Source organism: Malaya genurostris, chromosome 2 (genome assembly GCF_030247185.1).
Source record: "Malaya genurostris strain Urasoe2022 chromosome 2, Malgen_1.1, whole genome shotgun sequence".
Classification (NCBI taxonomy): Eukaryota; Metazoa; Arthropoda; class Insecta; order Diptera; family Culicidae; genus Malaya; species Malaya genurostris.
The window spans coordinates 349,333,382-349,355,037 of record NC_080571.1 but is presented as its reverse complement, the minus strand read 5'-3'; the positions used below and the strand labels follow the sequence as shown (position 1 = coordinate 349,355,037).

The 21,656-nt window shown below is 37.6% G+C and overlaps 4 protein-coding genes across 4 annotated transcripts; all 4 read left to right on the top strand.

Annotated features, from left to right (window-relative positions):
- The first annotated feature begins 727 nt into the window (after positions 1-727).
- On the top strand, positions 728-5,638 carry LOC131429388 (uncharacterized). Its single transcript, XM_058593466.1, has 2 exons — positions 728-920; positions 993-5,638. Exon 2 carries the CDS (start codon positions 1,016-1,018, stop codon positions 5,636-5,638), a length of 4,623 nt encoding a protein of 1,540 aa, XP_058449449.1. The 5' UTR covers positions 728-920; positions 993-1,015.
- Positions 5,639-7,696: 2,058 nt separating this feature from the next.
- On the top strand, positions 7,697-10,645 carry LOC131429387 (ankyrin-3-like). Its single transcript, XM_058593465.1, has 2 exons — positions 7,697-10,464; positions 10,616-10,645. Exons 1-2 carry the CDS (start codon positions 8,398-8,400, stop codon positions 10,643-10,645), a joined length of 2,097 nt encoding a protein of 698 aa, XP_058449448.1. The 5' UTR covers positions 7,697-8,397.
- Positions 10,646-11,385: 740 nt separating this feature from the next.
- On the top strand, positions 11,386-18,477 carry LOC131432087 (serine/threonine-protein phosphatase 6 regulatory ankyrin repeat subunit B-like). Its single transcript, XM_058598157.1, has one exon. The coding sequence runs from the start codon at positions 11,398-11,400 to the stop codon at positions 15,160-15,162; it is 3,765 nt and encodes a 1,254-aa protein (XP_058454140.1). The 5' UTR covers positions 11,386-11,397; the 3' UTR covers positions 15,163-18,477.
- A 1,115-nt stretch (positions 18,478-19,592) lies between these two features.
- On the top strand, positions 19,593-20,117 carry LOC131429386 (uncharacterized). Its single transcript, XM_058593464.1, has one exon. The coding sequence runs from the start codon at positions 19,593-19,595 to the stop codon at positions 20,115-20,117; it is 525 nt and encodes a 174-aa protein (XP_058449447.1).
- The last annotated feature ends 1,539 nt before the right edge of the window (positions 20,118-21,656 follow it).

Sequence of the window (21,656 nt, the reverse complement as noted above, 5' to 3'; positions counted from 1 at the left end):
TTCCCCATTACACAATACAAGTAGGTTTAGAATTTTCCCTACACAAAAATCTCAGAATTGCGGAAGCAAATGATGTCTTCATGGTAATAACCAAATCGTATATATATAACAGGGCTGAAAAGTCACCACTTGTGGCTGAACACCCAATTTAAATCTTAATAATTTAATTTTAACTCATATTCCAATAAATAGTTATTAAAAAAAAAAAAAAATAGTCCTATCTCTATGGAAATACATCCGATGGAAAATCAACACACACCACATCACATGTTTATCTTCACTTCCACTTTGCCATCCGACACTGATTTGAGATTTGGTTTTTTGACCCCTTTTGCTACCTAGCTGAGATCATCGAATAGATGTATGACGCTGCTGTACTTTTACTTATACCAAAATGAATAAAGAAATAAAGTAGTGGTGAACTTAACACAGTGATATTAACAATAGTTTAAAAGTACCACGTCAAAAGTTGGCACAATCTAACTGCGCATGTGATTTTTTAGTAGCCCGTATTAAGGCGGCTTACTTCATTTCGATAAAAAATAATTCTAAGAACGTGCGATTATAATTACTTCTTATCCAAGCGCAAGTGTAAATCCCGTTTTTAAACCATACTTATCATTTTGATATCAACCGGTCAGCTTTTAGGATAACAGCATTTTCTTCCAAATGTTATCACCATTATTGATTCAGTTCGTGGTGAATAAAGACGTTTATTTCAGTTCACTTTTATCTGGTTTGGTTTTTAAGTTTGACCAAGTGTCCATTCTTAGAAAAAAACTTAATAAGGAAATTTCCTGGAATAATAATTATGCGAGGCACGGTTATTTGAGTATTTTTGAAAACACTTTAGAAAAGAAAACTGCAATTCAAACGCGAGTGAAATTAAACGAACTTGTTCGAAGTAACTGATATTAGTGGTGAGTCAGAATTTCATAATCAATTTCCTGTTGAATCGTGATTTTAACTTTGAACGAATGCTATCCTTTTAGCTGCATCGGAAGAAAGTTGTAAAATGGCCGAAGAAAACACAAAATATAAGAAGACCGGTACACTGGGAGGAGCTCGCCACGGTGACTCGTTCCAGGTGCACTTACTGATGCTGATGTACCAAGGAGCTGCTCGTGATGAAAGTTTCAAAAATTTCCGTTTAGCAACCGAATGGGAAGATGCCGAAAAATTCGACGATGCGGTTCTGGCATGGGAAACAGATGAAGGTAAAACTCAAAATTATTTGTTCGTCCAAGCCAAACACAAGCAGTCTTCGGAAATCAACGAGAAACATTTTTTCCCGGTGAAGGAAGACGAGAAGGTAAAGGGAGCGTTTTCGATGTACAAATATTTGCAATCGTTTTATGACATTATGAACAATAGTAAGTTCAATGGTGGGAACCTTGATTTTGTGATCTACACGAATGCAAAACTAAATAGTAGTTCAAAGTGGTTCACCAAAGCTGGTATCCAAACTACAAGTGCTCTGAATTTGCTAGGAGGCAGCGAAGAGTTTTTCAAGGTACAAAATACCGATGAACGCATAATGACTTTATTAGATTTTAGCAACAAAGATTTCCACGATTTAGTAGAAGAGATAGAAAATGTCTTTAGAGATAGTAATGAAAACATTAAAACCGATTTAATTAAAAAGTACAGCGTTGAATTAGGTAATCAAGTTCTTTTTGTTGAAAATGGTAAGGTTCAGTTAACTTCAAGATTTACAAAAAAAGAAAATTTGAACCCCGCAGAAATGAAACTATATGAGGTTTTATCGAGTGGAGACAAAATGCAAACTATGATGAGTACAAATAAGCAACTGATTGATGCGCTAACTTCTAAAAAACAATCAAAGAGTAGATTTCGATATTTTGAACAAAAATATGTTGAGAAGTTTCTTGAAAAATGTATCATTGCCACTAGTCAGCCAAACAATGAAGATCTTGAAAGTAAAATTATTGAAAATTTCAAGGGGATGCAGGGCTCTGTCTCAGATGATTTGTACGCCAAAATGATGTTTGTAGATCTGCGCAAAATTATTTACAGTTGGTTGGACTGCAAGGAAAATGATTTTTGTGATTTTCTAAAGATAACTAAATTTACAGAACTTTCAGCGAAAGTCCTTTGTACCATTGCTGATTTGAAGCTGGAGAATCCGACAAACTTTTTTAAATACGAGATGGAAAACTTTCGCATCAAATTTGCAAGTTGCAGTCCTCTAGGAAATTTGATTGACTCTAATTTTCCTATGGTTGTATATAAAAGTACCGAACAAGGGTTTCTAACCTGTCTTAAAATGTATCAGATTTTTCAAGACCATAAACTCAACTATCACTATTTGAAACTAACAGACTTGCGTCAATTTGAGAAAGAAATAAATAGTTTCAAGAACTCGGGATCGGATGTTCTACTGGATGATAATTGTCCAGAATCTAAGATTTCATATAAGTTTTTCCAATCCGATTCGATAAGCAATAAAATCAAACTTATTTTCTTAACCACCACTGAGGATCGCACCAAAAATTTCTTCAGAAATCAACCTTTTTATGCGATTGAAGATTCAAAAGATAACATGAAACTGTTGAGCAAAGATAGTCAAGAGAAACTTTCACAGAAATCAGTGTTATTTCAAGGTGTTGAACTTACTTTGCATGAACTACTTCCGACTAAAAATCTTCCTGCTCTCATAAGTGACGAAATAGCAGAAAAGTTGATACAACAAAAACGTATTAAAATTGGAACTGCTTTACCTGAATTGCAACTTAATTGTAATATCGCACAAACTGTTAGTGATTCGGTGCCTGATTCCGATTCTGATTCCGATTCTGATTCTGATTCTGATTCTGATTCGACGACTTCAGAAGCTAATGAAAGCTATAGCGAAGAGGAATTTCTCAATCATTCTTTCCAATTTAACACGATTCTGCTGTCCTCATTACCAGGTATGGGGAAAACTACTCTTTGGATGAAATTAGCTCAAGATGCAAAGAAGTTGCACCCTACTAAGTGGATCCTGTTCATTCGATTGTCAGATTGTGCGAAAAAACTAGAAGACCCAAACGAACTAACGAATTTAGAAGACGCAATTAATCTTCTCTGTGAAATTCTGACGATAGAATCTGACTTTGAACGGAAACTATTTTCGAAATGGCTCCAGGAAACAGAGCATAAAATTATCATCTTTTTCGATGGTTACGACGAACTACCTATGAAAGTAATGGGGAAAGCTATTTCATTATTTCGTATGCTTAAAAAAGCGCAGATTTTTATCAGTACACGATCCCACCAACAGGAAGTTTTGGAAAAGGCCATGGAGGTGGAGACATTTGACTTGCAACCGATTAGCCAAAGTGACCAAATAGTCCTTTTGAAATACTTTCTCGATGTTTCGGATAATCTAGATCCGACAAGTGCATTCGTAGAGAAACTGATCAAGAGCAGACCGATGAGGGCCCTTACAAAAACTGCTGGCACTCCTTTAATTATCAACATGCTAGCCGAAATCTATAAACCATATGTGAATGAACTACGCAAACCAAATGAAAACAAATCTTCGCAATCCCTTGATCCAGAAAACTTGGATTTTGTGGAACTATTCGAAAATTTTACATACCATTCATTCAAACGGCAGCATAAAGTGAAACGTAAATTGGACGATGATTTGTTGGATAAAAAGCATCTTTTATATGTAGGCTACGTCAAGCTCCATAACTACCTCGGTCTCATGAGTTTAATTGGGAAAGAAGCGATGCATTTGATTGAAAATGACGAGCGAGAACGCACATCACTGGAGAAACAAGCAAATCGGGTAGACTCTCTAATTATGCCAAAATACTCAAATGGAATTCCGCACTTCATCCATGCCACGATAGCTGAATTCTTCGCTGCAAAGTGTTTGGGTGAGAGTCTGCATCGTATGAGCTTCGAAACTATGAAACAGAATTTCTACAGAAACGATAAATACTTTGAAATTGACGACTTTGAATACGAAGATCAGCAAATAGCAGATATTTATGATTTGTACTTAATTATGTTAAGGCACTACCCCTTCGTTCGGAAAATCTTGTTTTCATATGCAAGATCAAATGAGCAGCTTCTGGATAAATTATTGCAAATGTTTTCGTTGGTGTGTCCTTATCCGTTTGAGTGGTTTAAAGAACTGATTTGTACAATGTCAAACTGCGATGAATATTGCTGCAAAATGAGGGAATACATTCAATGCAACTTTCACCCATGTTCAGATAACTTCAAGGCAAAAGACCCTAACGACCTGCAATTACATGCTGCCGTTCGAAGTGGTAATTACGAATACGTTAATTTGTTGTTGAACCAAAATGCATTAATAAATTCTACAAATGCAAACGGTGAAACTGCACTGGATATAGCTTTGAAACATGGTGACGCCAAAATTGTCAAGCTTCTTCTGGACAAATCAGCCACCATAGGAACGTTTTCAATGTCTGAAATACTTCAGCGGTCTAATGAATGCGCCCAACTGTTTTTAGACCGAGGAAACCCTGAAAATATCCAGAAAGCTATTGGTAATGATTGGCTTTCGTGCGTGAGTGAATATTTTTATAATATAGCATTGAAAAATTTAGCACTAGCCAAAGGATTTTTTTCAAATGCCGTTATTTTTCATAATACTAATAGAAGCGAATCGTTGAAGTTTTTGATAAATGAAAATGAAGATTCTACACGTGAAATAATCAAACGATTGCTACAAAATATGAGAGTCTTGCTCGAGGGAGAAACTACAGTCGATTGCAGCTATTTTGACATTGCCATTTTATTAGGAAATCCAGCAACAAAGGAATGTATAGAGCTGCTACTAGAATACTTCGGCGATCCAGAAACAATCACACGTTTAACTCCTTTACATTCGGCTGCATTCTTTAACAACCCCGAGTGTGTGGACATGCTTATTCAAAGAGGTTTTCCAGTAATGTCAAAGGATAAAGATGATAGAATCCCTCTTCACATCGCCACTGAAAATAACGCTAAGAAGGTTGTCGAAATATTGCTAAAACATGAACAAGCAACAGAAATGTTGCTCACTTCGGATGAAAATGAACAAACTGCTTTACATTTGGCCGCATTCTCTGATAATTACGAGATTGTGAACATTCTTATTGATCGCGGTTTATCGGTAATGGCAAAGGATAGATTTGGTAGAATCCCTCTTCATATCGCCATTGAAGAGAAAGCTACGAAGGTTGTCGAAATATTGCTAAACCATAAACAAGCAACAGAAATGTTGCTCACTTCGGATAATGATGGACAAACTGCTTTACATTTGGCCGCAATCTCTAATTATTACGAGCTCGTGAACGTTCTTATTGATCGCGGTTTATCGGTAATGGCAAAGGATGAAGATGGTACAATCCCTCTTCATATCGCCATTGGAAAGAAAGCTAAGAATGTTGTCGAAATTTTGCTAAAACATGAACAAGCAACAGAAATGTTGCTCACTTCGGATAAATATGAACAAACTGCTTTACATTTTGCCGCAATCTCTGATAATTACGAGATTGTGAACATTCTTATTGAACACGGTGCATCGGTAATGGCAAAGAATACAAATGGTAAAATCCCTCTTTATATCGCCATTGAAAAGAACGCTAAGAAGGTTATCGGATATAAATAAATATCCGGCTGCTCGGCCATCCATGGAAGTTGACCATCAATGTTAACTTCCCTCTCTGAGCAGCCTAGATAGCCGTGTAGTGTCGGTAGCGGTTTCCCAACTGCTAAGAATAACGCTACGGTCCACCTGTACCGGTGGTATAAGTCCACCAAACAGGTAAGCCGTGTGGCATCCGGCGGAATTATTTTTTACCAAGAATTGATCCACTGGTTTCCTATTCCATGTCGTAAAAGGCCACAAAAATAGGAACTCCTAAGTCAAGGTGTATTTCCGTGCCGATGGCTGAATGGCTGCAGGAGGTTAAACATTGCAGTCGTGAACGGAATATCTTGGGTTTTTCCCTTACTGGATACACGCAATGCTTAGCAATCAACTTCTTTGAGCATCGCTTCGGCAGGCCAGAGATTAGAAAGCTGAGTGTCTGTGGGTGTCCTCAAGGTGGTGTACTATCCCCACTTTTATGGAACCTAGTCGCTGATAGTTTGTTAAGGAAACTTAATAACCTTGGATTTCCGACTTATGGTTTTGCCGACGATTATCATATATTGATGACCGGTATAAGCATTAACACTCTCTTTGATTTAATGCAGCAAGCCCTGCGATCTGTTGAACAATGGTGTTGTCAGGTTTGGATTATCTGTAAATCCGGGCAAAACATCAATGGTGCTTTTCACTCATCGTAGGATAATTACAGGAGCTCGTCCGTTGCAGTTCTTTGGTTCAGGGGTCACTGTGGTCGATCAAGTTAAATACGTCGGGGTTATTCTTGACTCAAAACTGAATTGGTCTGCTCACATTGATTTCAGGATTAAAAGAGCTTGCATGGCTTTCGGCCAATGCAGACGAGCTTTTGGAAAATCATGGGGACTCAAACCCAGATATATTCATTGGATCTACACAACTATCGTTAGACCAATTTTAGCATATGGATGTCTTGTATGGTGGCAGAAAGGAGAAGTCGCGACAGTTCAGTCAAAGCTAAATCATCTCCAAAGGATGGTCCTAATGGCGATGACAGGAGCATTCACGACAACTCCTACTGCTGCTCTAGAGGCGCTACTGTGCATTAAACCACTACATGTGTTCCTAAAACAAGAAGCATTATCTTGTGCATACCGTCTTAGGGTTACAGGGCTTTGGAACAGTAACCCATTAGAATATGCTACCAGTCACACTCGCTTGTGGTCTCAAATGGTTCCGTGGGATGAGTATTTACTCGCTCCTAGTGACCTAACTCTCACATGCAGTTTTCCTTTTAAAACATTCAATGTGAGCTATCCTCTTCGTTAGGAATGATTGTCTGGTTGTCTGGAACGACAACTTGATGAACACATAGTTTGTTTTACGGACGGTTCTCTGTTGAATGGTCGTGCTGGTGCTGGTATCTACTGTCGTGAAATAGGCTGGAGCAGTCTCATTCACTTGGTAGATACTGTACTGTGTTCCAAGCAGAAATCTACGCAATTCTGTGTGGAGTACAATCGGCACTTCAGCAGAGGATCTGTGGTAAACGTATTTATTTTTGTTCCGACAGTCAGGCAGCCTTAAAAGCACTCAGTTCGAATGACTCACGGTCGAATCTAGTGATCGCATGTCGAACTCAAATTGAAGACCTCAGCATTTCAAATGCTGTTTACTTCTTATGGGTACCCGGCCATTCTGGTATTACTGGAAATGAATGGGCTGATGAGTTGGCTAGAGCTGGTGCAACGAATGATTTCGTTGGTCCTGAACCAGCTTTACCACTTTCAACTAGTTGGATAAAGCACAAGATACGTTCTTGGGCTGCATCCAAACATGCCAGCTACTGGCGCAGCTTGCAAACTTGCGCTCAGACAAAAGCATTTCTACCAGATTTAGATCTGAAAATGTCAAAGTGTCTACTGCATTTCTCCAAGTATCATTGATGTGTTCTGGTCAGAGCTCTGACTGGACATTGCAAACTCAATTATCACATGGCTACTATTCAACGTGCTGAGTATTATTCGTGTGATTTGTGTGAATGCGATTATGGTACTTCATATCATCTGATATGTAACTGTCCCGCATTGACGCAACTACGTATCCGGGTTTTTGGTTCTCCATACATGGTTGAGTCTGTGTATGCGGAGCTAAAATTGAAGGATATTCTCTCGTTTCTCACCCAATGTGGTAAGGAGCTATAGTCAGAAGGGTTCATCGTTCTTCCTGGAGTGAATGAATCCCTTCTGTATTCACCTTAAATAGGGTTTGGCAGATTGTTTGGCATCCTCTGGGGGGTACCGAATTTACTTCTGCTCGTAGTCGTTCTGCATTCTTCCGGGAGTGCAGAATGGTGTCGCTTTTGTAAGATCTCTAAATCCTCTCGGGGGTTGGAGGTTTTATTAACAGCAGACTGTTCGGGACCTCGTAGAGGTTCAGAATTTCCTTCTGCTTCCACTAAATGTGATCCTCAGCAGATTGTTCAGCATCCCTTATGGGTGCAGAATTTACTTCTGCTTTTATGTGTTTTTGTGTCGTCAATTTTTCCCATCCTCCTAGTCCAACCCTTACCATTTCCTTTCAATCCTTCCCTCTTATATATCGGGAAAATGATGTTAAAAACAAATTGATGGCAAGGCACAAATCTCCAAATATCAAGGGGAACGTGCCATTTGAGCCAATTTGTTCTGATTCCTGATTCCACATCGGATAACTTTGGACGAACTGCTTTACATTTTGCTGCAATCTCTGATAATTACGAGATTGTAAACATTCTTATTGAACGCGGTGCATCGGTAATGGCAAAGAATACAAATGGTAAAATCCCTCTTTATATCGCCATTGAAAAGAACGCTAAGAAGGTTATCGAAATATTGCTAAAACATGAACAAGCAACAGAAATGTTGCTCACTTCGGATAAATATGAACAAACTGCTTTACATTTTGCCGCAATCTCTGATAATTACGAGATTGTGAACATTCTTATTGAACACGGTGCATCCGTAATGGCAAAGAATACAAATGGTAAAATCCCTCTTTATATCGCCATTGAAAAGAACGCTAAGAAGGTTATCGAAATATTGCTAAAACATGAACAAGCAACAGAAATGTTGCTCACTTCGGATAAATATGAACAAACTGCTTTACATTTGGCCGCCATCTCTGATAATTATGAGCTCGTGAACATTCTTATTGAACGCGGTTTATCGGTAATGGCAAAGGATATAGATGGTGAAATTCCTTTTCATACCGCAATTCAAAAGAATGCTAAGAAGGTTATCGAAATATTGCTAAAACATGAACAAGCAACAGAAATGTTGCTCACTTCGGATAACTTTGGACAAACTGCTTTACATTTGGCCGCAATCTCTGATAATTACGAGATTGTGAACATTCTTATTGATCGCGGTTTATCGGTAATGGCAAAGAATATAAATGGTAGAATCCCTCTTCATATCGCCATTGAAAAGAACGCTAAGAAGGTTATCGAAATATTGCTAAAACATGAACTAGCAACAGAAATGTTGCTCACTTCGGATAAATTTGAACTAACTACATTACATATAGCCGCATTTTTTGATAAATACGAGCTCGTGAAAATTCTGATTGAACGCGGTTCATCGGTAATGGCAAAGGATATAAATGGTAGAATCCCTCTTCATATCGCCATTGAAAAGAACGCTAAGAAGATTATCGAAATATTGCTAAAACATGAACTAGCAACAGAAATGTTGCTCACTTCGGATAAATATGAACAAACTGCTTTACATTTGGCCACATTCTATGATAATTACGAGATTGTGAACATTCTTATTGAACACGGTGCACCGGTAATGGCAAAGAATACAAATGGTAAAATCCCTCTTCATATCGCCATTGAAAAGAACGCTAAGAAGGTTATCGAAATATTGCTAAAACATGAACAAGCAACAGAAATGTTGCTCACTTCGGATAAATATGAACAAACTGCTTTACATTTGGCCGCCATCTCTGATAATTATGAGCTCGTGAACATTCTTATTGAACGCGGTTTATCGGTAATGGCAAAGGATATAGATGGTGAAATTCCTTTTCATACCGCAATTCAAAAGAATGCTAAGAAGGTTATCGAAATATTGCTAAAACATGAACAAGCAACAGAAATGTTGCTCACTTCGGATAACTTTGGACAAACTGCTTTACATTTGGCCGCAATCTCTGATAATTACGAGATTGTGAACATTCTTATTGATCGCGGTTTATCGGTAATGGCAAAGAATATAAATGGTAGAATCCCTCTTCATATCGCCATTGAAAAGAACGCTAAGAAGGTTATCGAAATATTGCTAAAACATGAACTAGCAACAGAAATGTTGCTCACTTCGGATAAATTTGAACTAACTACTTTACATATAGCCGCATTTTTTGATAAATACGAGCTCGTGAAAATTCTGATTGAACGCGGTTCATCGGTAATGGCAAAGGATATAAATGGTAGAATCCCTCTTCATATCGCCATTGAAAAGAACGCTAAGAAGATTATCGAAATATTGCTAAAACATGAACTAGCAACAGAAATGTTGCTCACTTCGGATAAATATGAACAAACTGCTTTACATTTGGCCACATTCTATGATAATTACGAGATTGTGAACATTCTTATTGATCGCGGTTTATCGGTAATGGCAAAGAATATAAATGGTAGAATCCCTCTTCATATCGCAATTGAAAAGAACGCTAAGAAGGTTATCGAAATATTGCTAAAACATGAACTAGCAACAGAAATGTTGCTCACTTCGGATAAATATGAACAAACTGCTTTACATTTGGCCGCAATCTCTGATAATTACGAAATTGTGAACATTCTTATTGATCGCGGTTTATCGGTAATGGCAAAGAATATAAATGGTAGAATCCCTCTTCATATCGCCATTGAAAAGAACGCTAAGAAGGTTATCGAAATATTGCTAAAACATGAACTAGCAACAGAAATGTTGCTCACTTCGGATAAATTTGAACTAACTACATTACATATAGCCGCATTTTTTGATAAATACGAGCTCGTGAAAATTCTGATTGAACGCGGTTCATCGGTAATGGCAAAGGATATAAATGGTAGAATCCCTCTTCATATCGCCATTGAAAAGAACGCTAAGAAGATTATCGAAATATTGCTAAAACATGAACTAGCAACAGAAATGTTGCTCACTTCGGATAAATATGAACAAACTGCTTTACATTTGGCCGCAATCTCTGATAATTACGAGATTGTGAACATTCTTATTGATCGCGGTTTATCGGTAATGGCAAAGAATATAAATGGTAGAATCCCTCTTCATATCGCCATTGAAAAGAACGCTAAGAAGGTTATCGAAATATTGCTAAAACATGAACTAGCAACAGAAATGTTGCTCACTTCGGATAAATTTGAACTAACTACATTACATATAGCCGCATTTTTTGATAAATACGAGCTCGTGAAAATTCTGATTGAACGCGGTTTATCGGTAATGGCAAAGGATATAAATGGTAGAATCCCTCTTCATATCGCCATTGAAAAGAACGCTAAGAAGATTATCGAAATATTGCTAAAACATGAACTAGCAACAGAAATGTTGCTCACTTCGGATAAATATGAACAAACTGCTTTACATTTGGCCGCAATCTCTGATAATTACGAGATTGTGAACATTCTTATTGATCGCGGTTTATCGGTAATGGCAAAGAATATAAATGGTAGAATCCCTCTTCATATCGCCATTGAAAAGAACGCTGAGAAGGTTATCGAAATATTGCTAAAACATGAACTAGCAACAGAAATGTTGCTCACTTCGGATAAATTTGAACTAACTACATTACATATAGCCGCATTTTTTGATAAATACGAGCTCGTGAAAATTCTGATTGAACGCGGTTTATCGGTAATGGCAAAGGATATAAATGGTAGAATCCCTCTTCATATCGCCATTGAAAAGAACGCTAAGAAGATTATCGAAATATTGCTAAAACATGAACTAGCAACAGAAATGTTGCTCACTTCGGATAAATATGAACAAACTGCTTTACATTTGGCCGCAATCTCTGATAATTACGAGATTGTGAACATTCTTATTGATCGCGGTTTATCGGTAATGGCAAAGAATATAAATGGTAGAATCCCTCTTCATATCGCCATTGAAAAGAACGCTAAGAAGGTTATCGAAATATTGCTAAAACATGAACTAGCAACAGAAATGTTGCTCACTTCGGATAAATTTGAACTAACTACATTACATATAGCCGCATTTTTTGATAAATACGAGCTCGTGAAAATTCTGATTGAACGCGGTTTATCGGTAATGGCAAAGGATATAAATGGTAGAATCCCTCTTCATATCGCCATTGAAAAGAACGCTAAGAAGATTATCGAAATATTGCTAAAACATGAACTAGCAACAGAAATGTTGCTCACTTCGGATAAATATGAACAAACTGCTTTACATTTGGCCACATTCTATGATAATTACGAGATTGTGAACATTCTTATTGAACACGGTGCACCGGTAATGGCAAAGAATACAAATGGTAAAATCCCTCTTCATATCGCCATTGAAAAGAACGCTAAGAAGGTTATCGAAATATTGCTAAAACATGAACAAGCAACAGAAATGTTGCTCACTTCGGATAAATATGAACAAACTGCTTTTCATTTGGCCGCCATCTCTGATAATTATGAGCTCGTGAACATTCTTATTGAACGCGGTTTATCGGTAATGGCAAAGGATATAGATGGTGAAATTCCTTTTCATACCGCAATTCAAAAGAATGCTAAGAAGGTTATCGAAATATTGCTAAAACATGAACAAGCAACAGAAATGTTGCTCACTTCGGATAACTTTGGACAAACTGCTTTACATTTGGCCGCAATCTCTGATAATTACGAGATTGTGAACATTCTTATTGATCGCGGTTTATCGGTAATGGCAAAGGATATAAATGGTAGAATCCCTCTTCATATCGCCATTGAAAAGAACGCTAAGAAGGTTATCGAAATATTGCTAAAACATGAACAAGCAACAGAAATGTTGCTCACTTCGGATAAATATGAACAAACTGCTTTTCATTTGGCCGCCATCTCTGATAATTATGAGCTCGTGAACATTCTTATTGAACGCGGTTTATCGGTAATGGCAAAGGATATAGATGGTGAAATTCCTTTTCATACCGCAATTCAAAAGAATGCTAAGAAGGTTATCGAAATATTGCTAAAACATGAACAAGCAACAGAAATGTTGCTCACTTCGGATAACTTTGGACAAACTGCTTTACATTTGGCCGCAATCTCTGATAATTACGAGATTGTGAACATTCTTATTGATCGCGGTTTATCGGTAATGGCAAAGAATATAAATGGTAGAATCCCTCTTCATATCGCCATTGAAAAGAACGCTAAGAAGGTTATCGAAATATTGCTAAAACATGAACTAGCAACAGAAATGTTGCTCACTTCGGATAAATATGAACAAACTGCTTTACATTTGGCCACATTCTATGATAATTACGAGATTGTGAACATTCTTATTGAACACGGTGCACCGGTAATGGCAAAGAATACAAATGGTAAAATCCCGCTTCATATCGCCATTGAAAAGAACGCTAAGAAGGTTATCGAAATATTGCTAAAACATGAACAAGCAACAGAAATGTTGCTCACTTCGGATAAATATGAACAAACTGCTTTACATTTGGCCGCCATCTCTGATAATTATGAGCTCGTGAACATTCTTATTGAACGCGGTTTATCGGTAATGGCAAAGGATATAGATGGTGAAATTCCTTTTCATACCGCAATTCAAAAGAATGCTAAGAAGGTTATCGAAATATTGCTAAAACATGAACAAGCAACAGAAATGTTGCTCACTTCGGATAACTTTGGACAAACTGCTTTACATTTGGCCGCAATCTCTGATAATTACGAGATTGTGAACATTCTTATTGATCGCGGTTTATCGGTAATGGCAAAGGATATAAATGGTAGAATCCCTCTTCATATCGCCATTGAAAAGAACGCTAAGAAGATTATCGAAATATTGCTAAAACATGAACTAGCAACAGAAATGTTGCTCACTTCGGATAAATATGAACAAACTGCTTTACATTTGGCCACATTCTATGATAATTACGAGATTGTGAACATTCTTATTGAACACGGTGCACCGGTAATGGCAAAGAATACAAATGGTAAAATCCCTCTTCATATCGCCATTGAAAAGAACGCTAAGAAGGTTATCGAAATATTGCTAAAACATGAACAAGCAACAGAAATGTTGCTCACTTCGGATAAATATGAACAAACTGCTTTTCATTTGGCCGCCATCTCTGATAATTATGAGCTCGTGAACATTCTTATTGAACGCGGTTTATCGGTAATGGCAAAGGATATAGATGGTGAAATCCCTTTTCATACCGCAATTCGAAAGAATGCTAAGAAGGTTATCGAAATATTGCTAAAACATGAACAAGCAACAGAAATGTTGCTCACTTCGGATAAATATGAACAAACTACTTTACATTTGGCCGCCATCTTTGATTATTATGAACTCCTGAACATTCTATTTGAACGCGGTTTATCGGTAATGGCAAAGAATACAAATGGTAAAATCCCTCTTCATCTCGCCATTGAACAGAACGCTAAGAAGGTTATCGAAAGATTGCTAAAACATGAACAAGCAACAGAAATGTTGCTCACTTCGGATAAATATGAACAAACTGCATTACATTTGGCCACATTCTATGATAATTACGAGATTGTGAACATTCTTATTGAACGCGGTGCACCGGTAATGGCAAAGGATATAAATGGTAGAATCCCTCTTCATACCGCCATTGAAAAGAACGCTAAGAAGGTTATCGAAATATTGCTAAAACATGAACTAGCAACAGAAATGTTGCTCACTTCGGATAAATATGAACAAACTGCTTTACATTTGGCCACATTCTATGATAATTACGAGATTGTGAACATTCTTATTGAACGCGGTTTATCGGTAATGGCAAAGGATATAGATGGTGAAATTCCTTTTCATACCGCAATTCAAAAGAATGCTAAGAAGGTTATCGAAATATTGCTAAAATATGAACAAGCAACAGAAATGTTGCTCACTTCGGATAATGATGGACAAACTGCTTTACATTTTGCCGCAATCTCTGATAATTACGAGATTGTGAACATTCTTATTGATCGCGGTTTATCGGTAATGGCAAAGAATATAAATGGTAGAATCCCTCTTCATATTGCCATTATGGAGAACGCAAATCGGGTTACCGAAATATTGCTAAAACATGAACAAGCAACAGAAATGTTGCTCACTTCGGATAAATATGAACAAACTACTTTACATATGGCCGCCATCTCTGATAATTATGAACTCCTGAACATTCTAATTGAACGCGGTTTATCGGTAATGGCAAAGGATAAAGATGGTAAAATCCCTCTTCATATCGCCATTGAAAAGAACGCTAAGAAGGTTATCGAAATATTGCTAAAACACAAACAAGCAACAAAAATGTTGCGCACTTCGAATTTGAACGCGGTGCATCGGTAGTTGCAAAAGATAAATAAGGTGAAATCCCTTTTTAAATCGCCATTAAAAAGAAAGCAAAGAAGATTGTAGGAATATTGCTAAAACATAAACAAGCAACAGAAATGGTGCTCACTTTTGATAACTTTGGACGAACTGCTTTATTTATAAAAGATATTTTTTATTCAGGCCTATTTGCGTACAAGCTTTACGTGGCTGTGGCTCGTTGTCACCTTTTTTCTAGGGGGAGAGGAGCTTCCATTCCCCTCCTTCGAGGATTGAGGTGCAGTTTGTTCGCGGTTCGTCTCGTCATTCATTGCCGCATCGGTGGTATTGTTGTGGATTTCGTTGCTAGTTGATATAGATGCACCTTGTTGTACATTGTTTGCAGTTGCTGGTTGGTTGGATGGTAAGTTGTTAACTGCAGCTGGTGTACTTTGTTCTATAGAGGATACTGATGGTTTCGTTGAAGGGGATGCTTCCCTGTTGTTGGTGACTGTCACAGGTATACTGGGGTTGCTTGGGATTGGTGTGAAGGAAGCACCGTTGTCCTTCGGTATAGTTGTCTTCTTGTTCAGTTTATCACATAGCTTACCGTAGTGAACAGCTTTTTGGAAATATTGACATGTGGCCATCTGATTGTCATAGGTAACAAGTGATTTGCACGGGATTCTTGTATCCTGACCAAAAGTCACATAAGAAGGTATAGGTCTCTTCAAACGCATGTGTAACAAACGTACGCCATTTAGAATACCGGGGAAAAAGCTCTCCCACTTTTCTTTTTCGATAAAGAGAATCTCTCCGTATTGGGACATAGTTTTACGAACATAAGGATCGATGACGCTTGAGGGAAGATCATGCACACGCACTTCTATAGCACTATCTTCCATATATACTGCAATGTTGTACTTAATGTTTTCGTGCTCCACATAGTGCACACATCGACTGACTGGCTCAAACATGAGCAGGCATCCAAATTGCTGAACACCCCAGAAAAAGACGGATGCACTCCTTTGCAACATGCCAAACTCGTTAAAAACCCCTACAGTTTTAGAAATTTTATCGAATTCTTCTCTTACGCGTATTAAGCTGACCGCTGAAAATATTCCCAATGAATTGATCGAATTATTTTATCCATGTGGACTAACAGAAAAGCTGAAAAATTTTGCAATAAGGTACGTTCTTGGGTTCTCCACGACAGATCTAGAACTGTAGCAAATACGCTATTCAAAGAAATTTGGCCTGAATCCGCAAACCTTCAGAACACGCATAAAAACTATAATATTACGTGTATTTTAAACAGGAAAGTCGGATGTCGCATATGGAAAGGTTTTCTTTTTGTCTAGAAATCACTGAAAGTTTTTTATTATAATCGGCTACAAATGATTCGAAGGCTTGGAAAGTTTGAAACGATATCCTATGAGTTTTCGCAATTCACCGTGATATGAATTTATTTCATCATCATAAAATGGAATCCACGAATGCTTCTCTAATATTTTTTCCAAAACTTTCGATAGCTTTTGTATTGAAAGAAGGAAATATTTGATGTTTTATGTGACGTTGAACACAAAAGGCTATCACAATAGCAGAATGAATTTTAATGAAGTTTATTACAGCTAAGCAATTAATTCTTGCTAGGATTTCAACGTACGTAAATATAGGGTGATTTTTTAAGAGCTTGAGAACTTTTTTAAACAATAAAACGCATAAAATTTGCAAAATCTCATCGGTTCTTTATTTTAAACGTTAGATTGGTACATGACATTTACTTTTTGAAGATAATTTCATTTAAATGTTGACCGCGGCTGCGTCTTAGGTGGTCCATTCGGAAAGTCCAATTTTGGGCAGCTTTTTCGAGCATTTCGGCCGGAATAGCCCGAATTTCTTCGGAAATGTTGTCTTCCAAAGCTGGAATAGTTACTGGCTTATTTCTGTAGACTTTAGACTTGACGTAGCCCCACAAAAAATAGTCTAAAGGCGTCAAATCGCATGATCTTGGTGGCCAACTTACCGGTCCATTTCTTGAGATGAATTGTTCTCCGAAGTTTTCCCTCAAAATGGCCATAGAATCGCGAGCTGTGTGGCATGTAGCGCCATCTTGTTGAAACCACATGTCAACCAAGTTCAGTTCTTCCATTTTTGGCAACAAAAAGTTTGTTAGCATCGAACGATAGCGATCGCCATTCACTGTAACGTTGCGTCCAACAGCATCTTTGAAAAAATACGGTCCAATGATTCCACCAGCGTACAAACCACACCAAACAGTGCATTTTTCGGGATGCATGGGCAGTTCTTGAACGGCTTCTGGTTGCTCTTCACTCCAAATGCGGCAATTTTGCTTATTTACGTAGCCATTCAACCAGAAATGAGCCTCATCGCTGAACAAAATTTGTCGATAAAAAAGCGGATTTTCCGAATGGACCACCTAAGACGCAGCCGCGGTCAACATTTAAATGAAATTATCTTCAAAAAGTAAATGTCATGTACCAATCTAACGTTTAAAATAAAGAACCGATGAGATTTTGCAAATTTTATGCGTTTTATTGTTTAAAAAAGTTATCAAGCTCTTAAAAAATCACCCTGTAATTATCTAAAACTCAATTATCACAGAAAAATTCGAAACGAATGTACCAATTTCTTAGTCGCTTCGAAATGTTCGAACTCCATGCAAACAAAGCACTCTTTAAAGAGCAGCTGAGTTTGATTTCTATTGATTTCGGTCAAGTATGAAAAAAGTAACGCAAGTTTGACTCATTGTTAAAAATGCTGAACAATTAATCTGATGCGTGCCGATGACATTGCAACAATGACTGCTAACTATCTAGTCATTATTGATATAGTAGTAGAATTTGTGGTGACCTGTGAAAAACTGTAAATTGTAATCTATAAATAGGACATTATAAAACTTCTAATCAAGACAATAATCATGCGTAGATGATTCACTACATGTTGATGGTTGTACTACACTTTTGTATTTTACACCTTGAGTTTAGATTATCTGAGTCACGAATGCACCATTTTCTTTATTTTATGTCAGACGATAGTTGCCAATAAACAGTTAGTAAAGTTCAAAACTCTAGAAATATTCTGAAATAGTAATTCGAAATAGAATTTCTACACTGAATTTTAGACAGGATGTGCCTTTAGGATTTGCATTATATACACGATCAATCATAGGTAAGAATGAATGAAAATATGTGATTATTGAACACTTTACTGGTTTGCCTACCAAGGGAAGAAATATATTCTTATGTTGTGCGATTCTTTCTGATCATATTTATGTAATTTGTAGCAGAAAGTATAGGAAAATAATAGATTAAGAAAAATGTAATATTTAGATGTATGATGAATAATAAAATTTTACCTGTTTATTCACGAAACTGTTTGCTGTTGTCGCTCATAAACGAATGCCTCTGATTGCGTTACACTGCTATCGTCTTGTTTTCTTCTGTTTGAATAATCAGTATAGTATTGGGAATTGATATAATTGCTACTCAGACTGAACATCTCTACAACCGGATCGTTTATAGGAATAAAAGATGAAAAAATGTTTTGGGTTTTATCAGAATCCGACGAGAAAAACTGATTAGAAAAAAGACCCGCAAATACTGTTAACAAAAATGGCCGGAGATTTCTCGCGGTTTCCAACCTCGCGGTGTCTAGTCAGCTATAACAAAGGTGGCAGCCCCATCATGAGACTAGATATCGAAGGTACCTAGTCTCGTGGCAGTAAGGTGGCATACCGAAATAAGTAAGGTGGCATACCGAAATAAAACAAACACCAAGTTTAAAGGAATCTGATTGGAAACTCGTCAGGACCCTATTGGAACCTGCGCGAGACAGCCTTCTTGCTCGAGAGTTGCGTCTAGACAGGACCTACGATGAGTGCCCTAAACACGACGTTAAAATCACAAATCATCATCGGGGATGTAAACGCCCAGGTCGGAAAAGATGAATTCTTTTGTTCAGTTATTGGTAAGGACTCATCTACCAACGACAACGGCCTAAGATTGATTAACCTAGCCGCAGTCAGAGGAATGACGATCTGTAGCACCTATTTTGCGCGTAGGGATATTCGTAAACACACCTGGAGACACTCCATGCGTCTGAACATACAACGGCTTTCGAGTTCTGAAGAATACACCCGAATACTCGACGAACGAATCGGACAACGACATAACGACGATGGCTTGAACGCTGCGTGGAAGCAGTTTCACGACGCGGTCAATATAACAGCCACAGAAATGTTAGGGACCACACGGGAAAACCAACATAGCGAATGGTTTGATGCCGAAGGCTTACCGCGGCAACCCGTCAAAACAGAGAGCGATATTGGAAGCTGAGAAAAAATTGAACCGGTGGAAAAAACGTGACCAAAATGAAAGAGTGCACAGAACTCTTTCGCTAGAAACGACGCTCGGAGGTTCTACAAAACGGTCAACCGCATGAGAAAAATGGATACACCCGTACCAGTTATGATCAACGATCGAGACGGAAATCTGTTGACCGATCACACATCAGTGGCTACCAGGTGGAAGGAGCACTTCGAGCGACTATTGAATGAGCAATCAATGGAAGAGAACATGAACAGAATGGGGATTGAGGATGATGGACAAGCTGTGGACCCACCCACGCTAGACGAAATACGAAAAGCGGTTAGACATCTTAAAAATGGAAAGGCCGCTGGGAAGGACGGGATCCCGGCTGAACTTCTCAAAGTCGAAAGCTCCGTCCATTGGCAAAATCCTTTGTCGGCGAATACCAATGCGTTTTTCGAGAATAAGTTTCGGGAGTACAACTTGCGGACTCATCATCTGTTTATAGATTTCAAAGCTGCGTACGACTCAGTGAAACGTAACGAATTGTGGCAGATCATGTTAGAACATGGCTTTCCGACAGAGCTTATTAGACTGAATCGTGCGACGCTCGATGGATCGAAATCAAGCGTTAAGCTGGGACGACATCCAATGCTTTCGTGACGTTAGATGGATAGAGGCAGGGCGGGCGATCTGTTGTTCAATATAGCGTTCGAAGGTGCCATACGAAGATCCGGCGTGCAAAGAAACGGTACCATCATCAATAAGTCTCACATGCTGCAGGGTAGACCTCGCACTCGCTGGCTATGCGCAATCGAAGAGGATGCACGCGCAGCGGGAGTACAGAGCGACTGGAAAACGGTGGCTCAAGATCTAGTATCCTGGAAATCTACAATTCGTTCGGTCATGTTCCGAAGACGGGATTTGCACCATTAAAGTAATGTAAGGGAATTGAAATTTTGCTTAAATCACCACAAATATACAAGCATATTGACTTCATTTATTATATTTTCCACAGAACGAGCAAAACGTATTTCCGAAAAATTTTGACGAGACCAAACAAAAATTTCGCGCCCTTTGCTTACGCCTGCTGCGATCGTCATCTTTTTGCATTTAGGTCTCTGACGATACAATTAAAAAAACTGTCACAGTTGTAAAATCACAGAGAACAGACGTTCAAGTCATGTTTGAAGAGATGTATGGATCTATTCGTTTGTAAAATAATCACCAATTTCACGTAGGAAAATTGGGCTTGATTGAAGGAGCAAAACAGTAAGTACATTTTCAAACTTGATTTACATTTATTTCGTTATAATTTATTGAATTTGAACCAATTTTCGACATTTACAACAATTATCATTGCTTACCTGCTGCAACAGATTGTACTATCAAAATAAATAAAATATTTTTTTTTAATAAACAAAAATTTAGTCAATGTCGATAATTTGCATGTTGCCTCAATCCTGCTTTTCCTGAATACGAATTGAATTTGCAGTCAATTTTGATGATTATCTATTTCGAATAATGTGCGGGAAAAAATAGTTGCAAATTTACTAAAGTAAATTCAAAAACTAGATATTTTACAGAAATGTTTTTTTCCCTTTATGGGCTACTTTGGCCGAGGGGTTAAATTAAAATAAAATTGAACCTGATTGACACTTAGTATGGAATTCATATCAAACATTTATTCATTGTTGATCACCAATCGATTGAATATTGCTTCAATTAAAATTTTTAGCAGGAAATTCTATCATATTCACTAAAAATCTCAAGAAATATGGTACTTTTACACAATCTTTTTAATCTTATTGTTTTTTTGTGACTTATCTAAGCACGCATTGAAGAATGTTCGTGTACCAACCGACTAATTTTACTTTCAGCTAAAATTTCAAAAATTTTATATTTTATACTAGCTGACCCGTCGAACTTCGTCTCTCTCAAAAAATATTTGTTCGAATTTATGTTTTCGGACAGCAGAATTGTCAAAAGACTAAGTAGTTAACGTTTATCTCCATTGTTTTTCTGATTACTTATCCTACAATCAACGGAATTCGACACACATTCGCTTTAGCTCAAAAAAGCAATATCACCAAAAATTAATGTGAAAATGAGAAATACTCCTGTTTAGAAAAAAAATAAGCAAATGCGCAGATTGTCATCCCATCCTTTGAGTCAATAAAAAATCTCTCTCTAATGACTTCG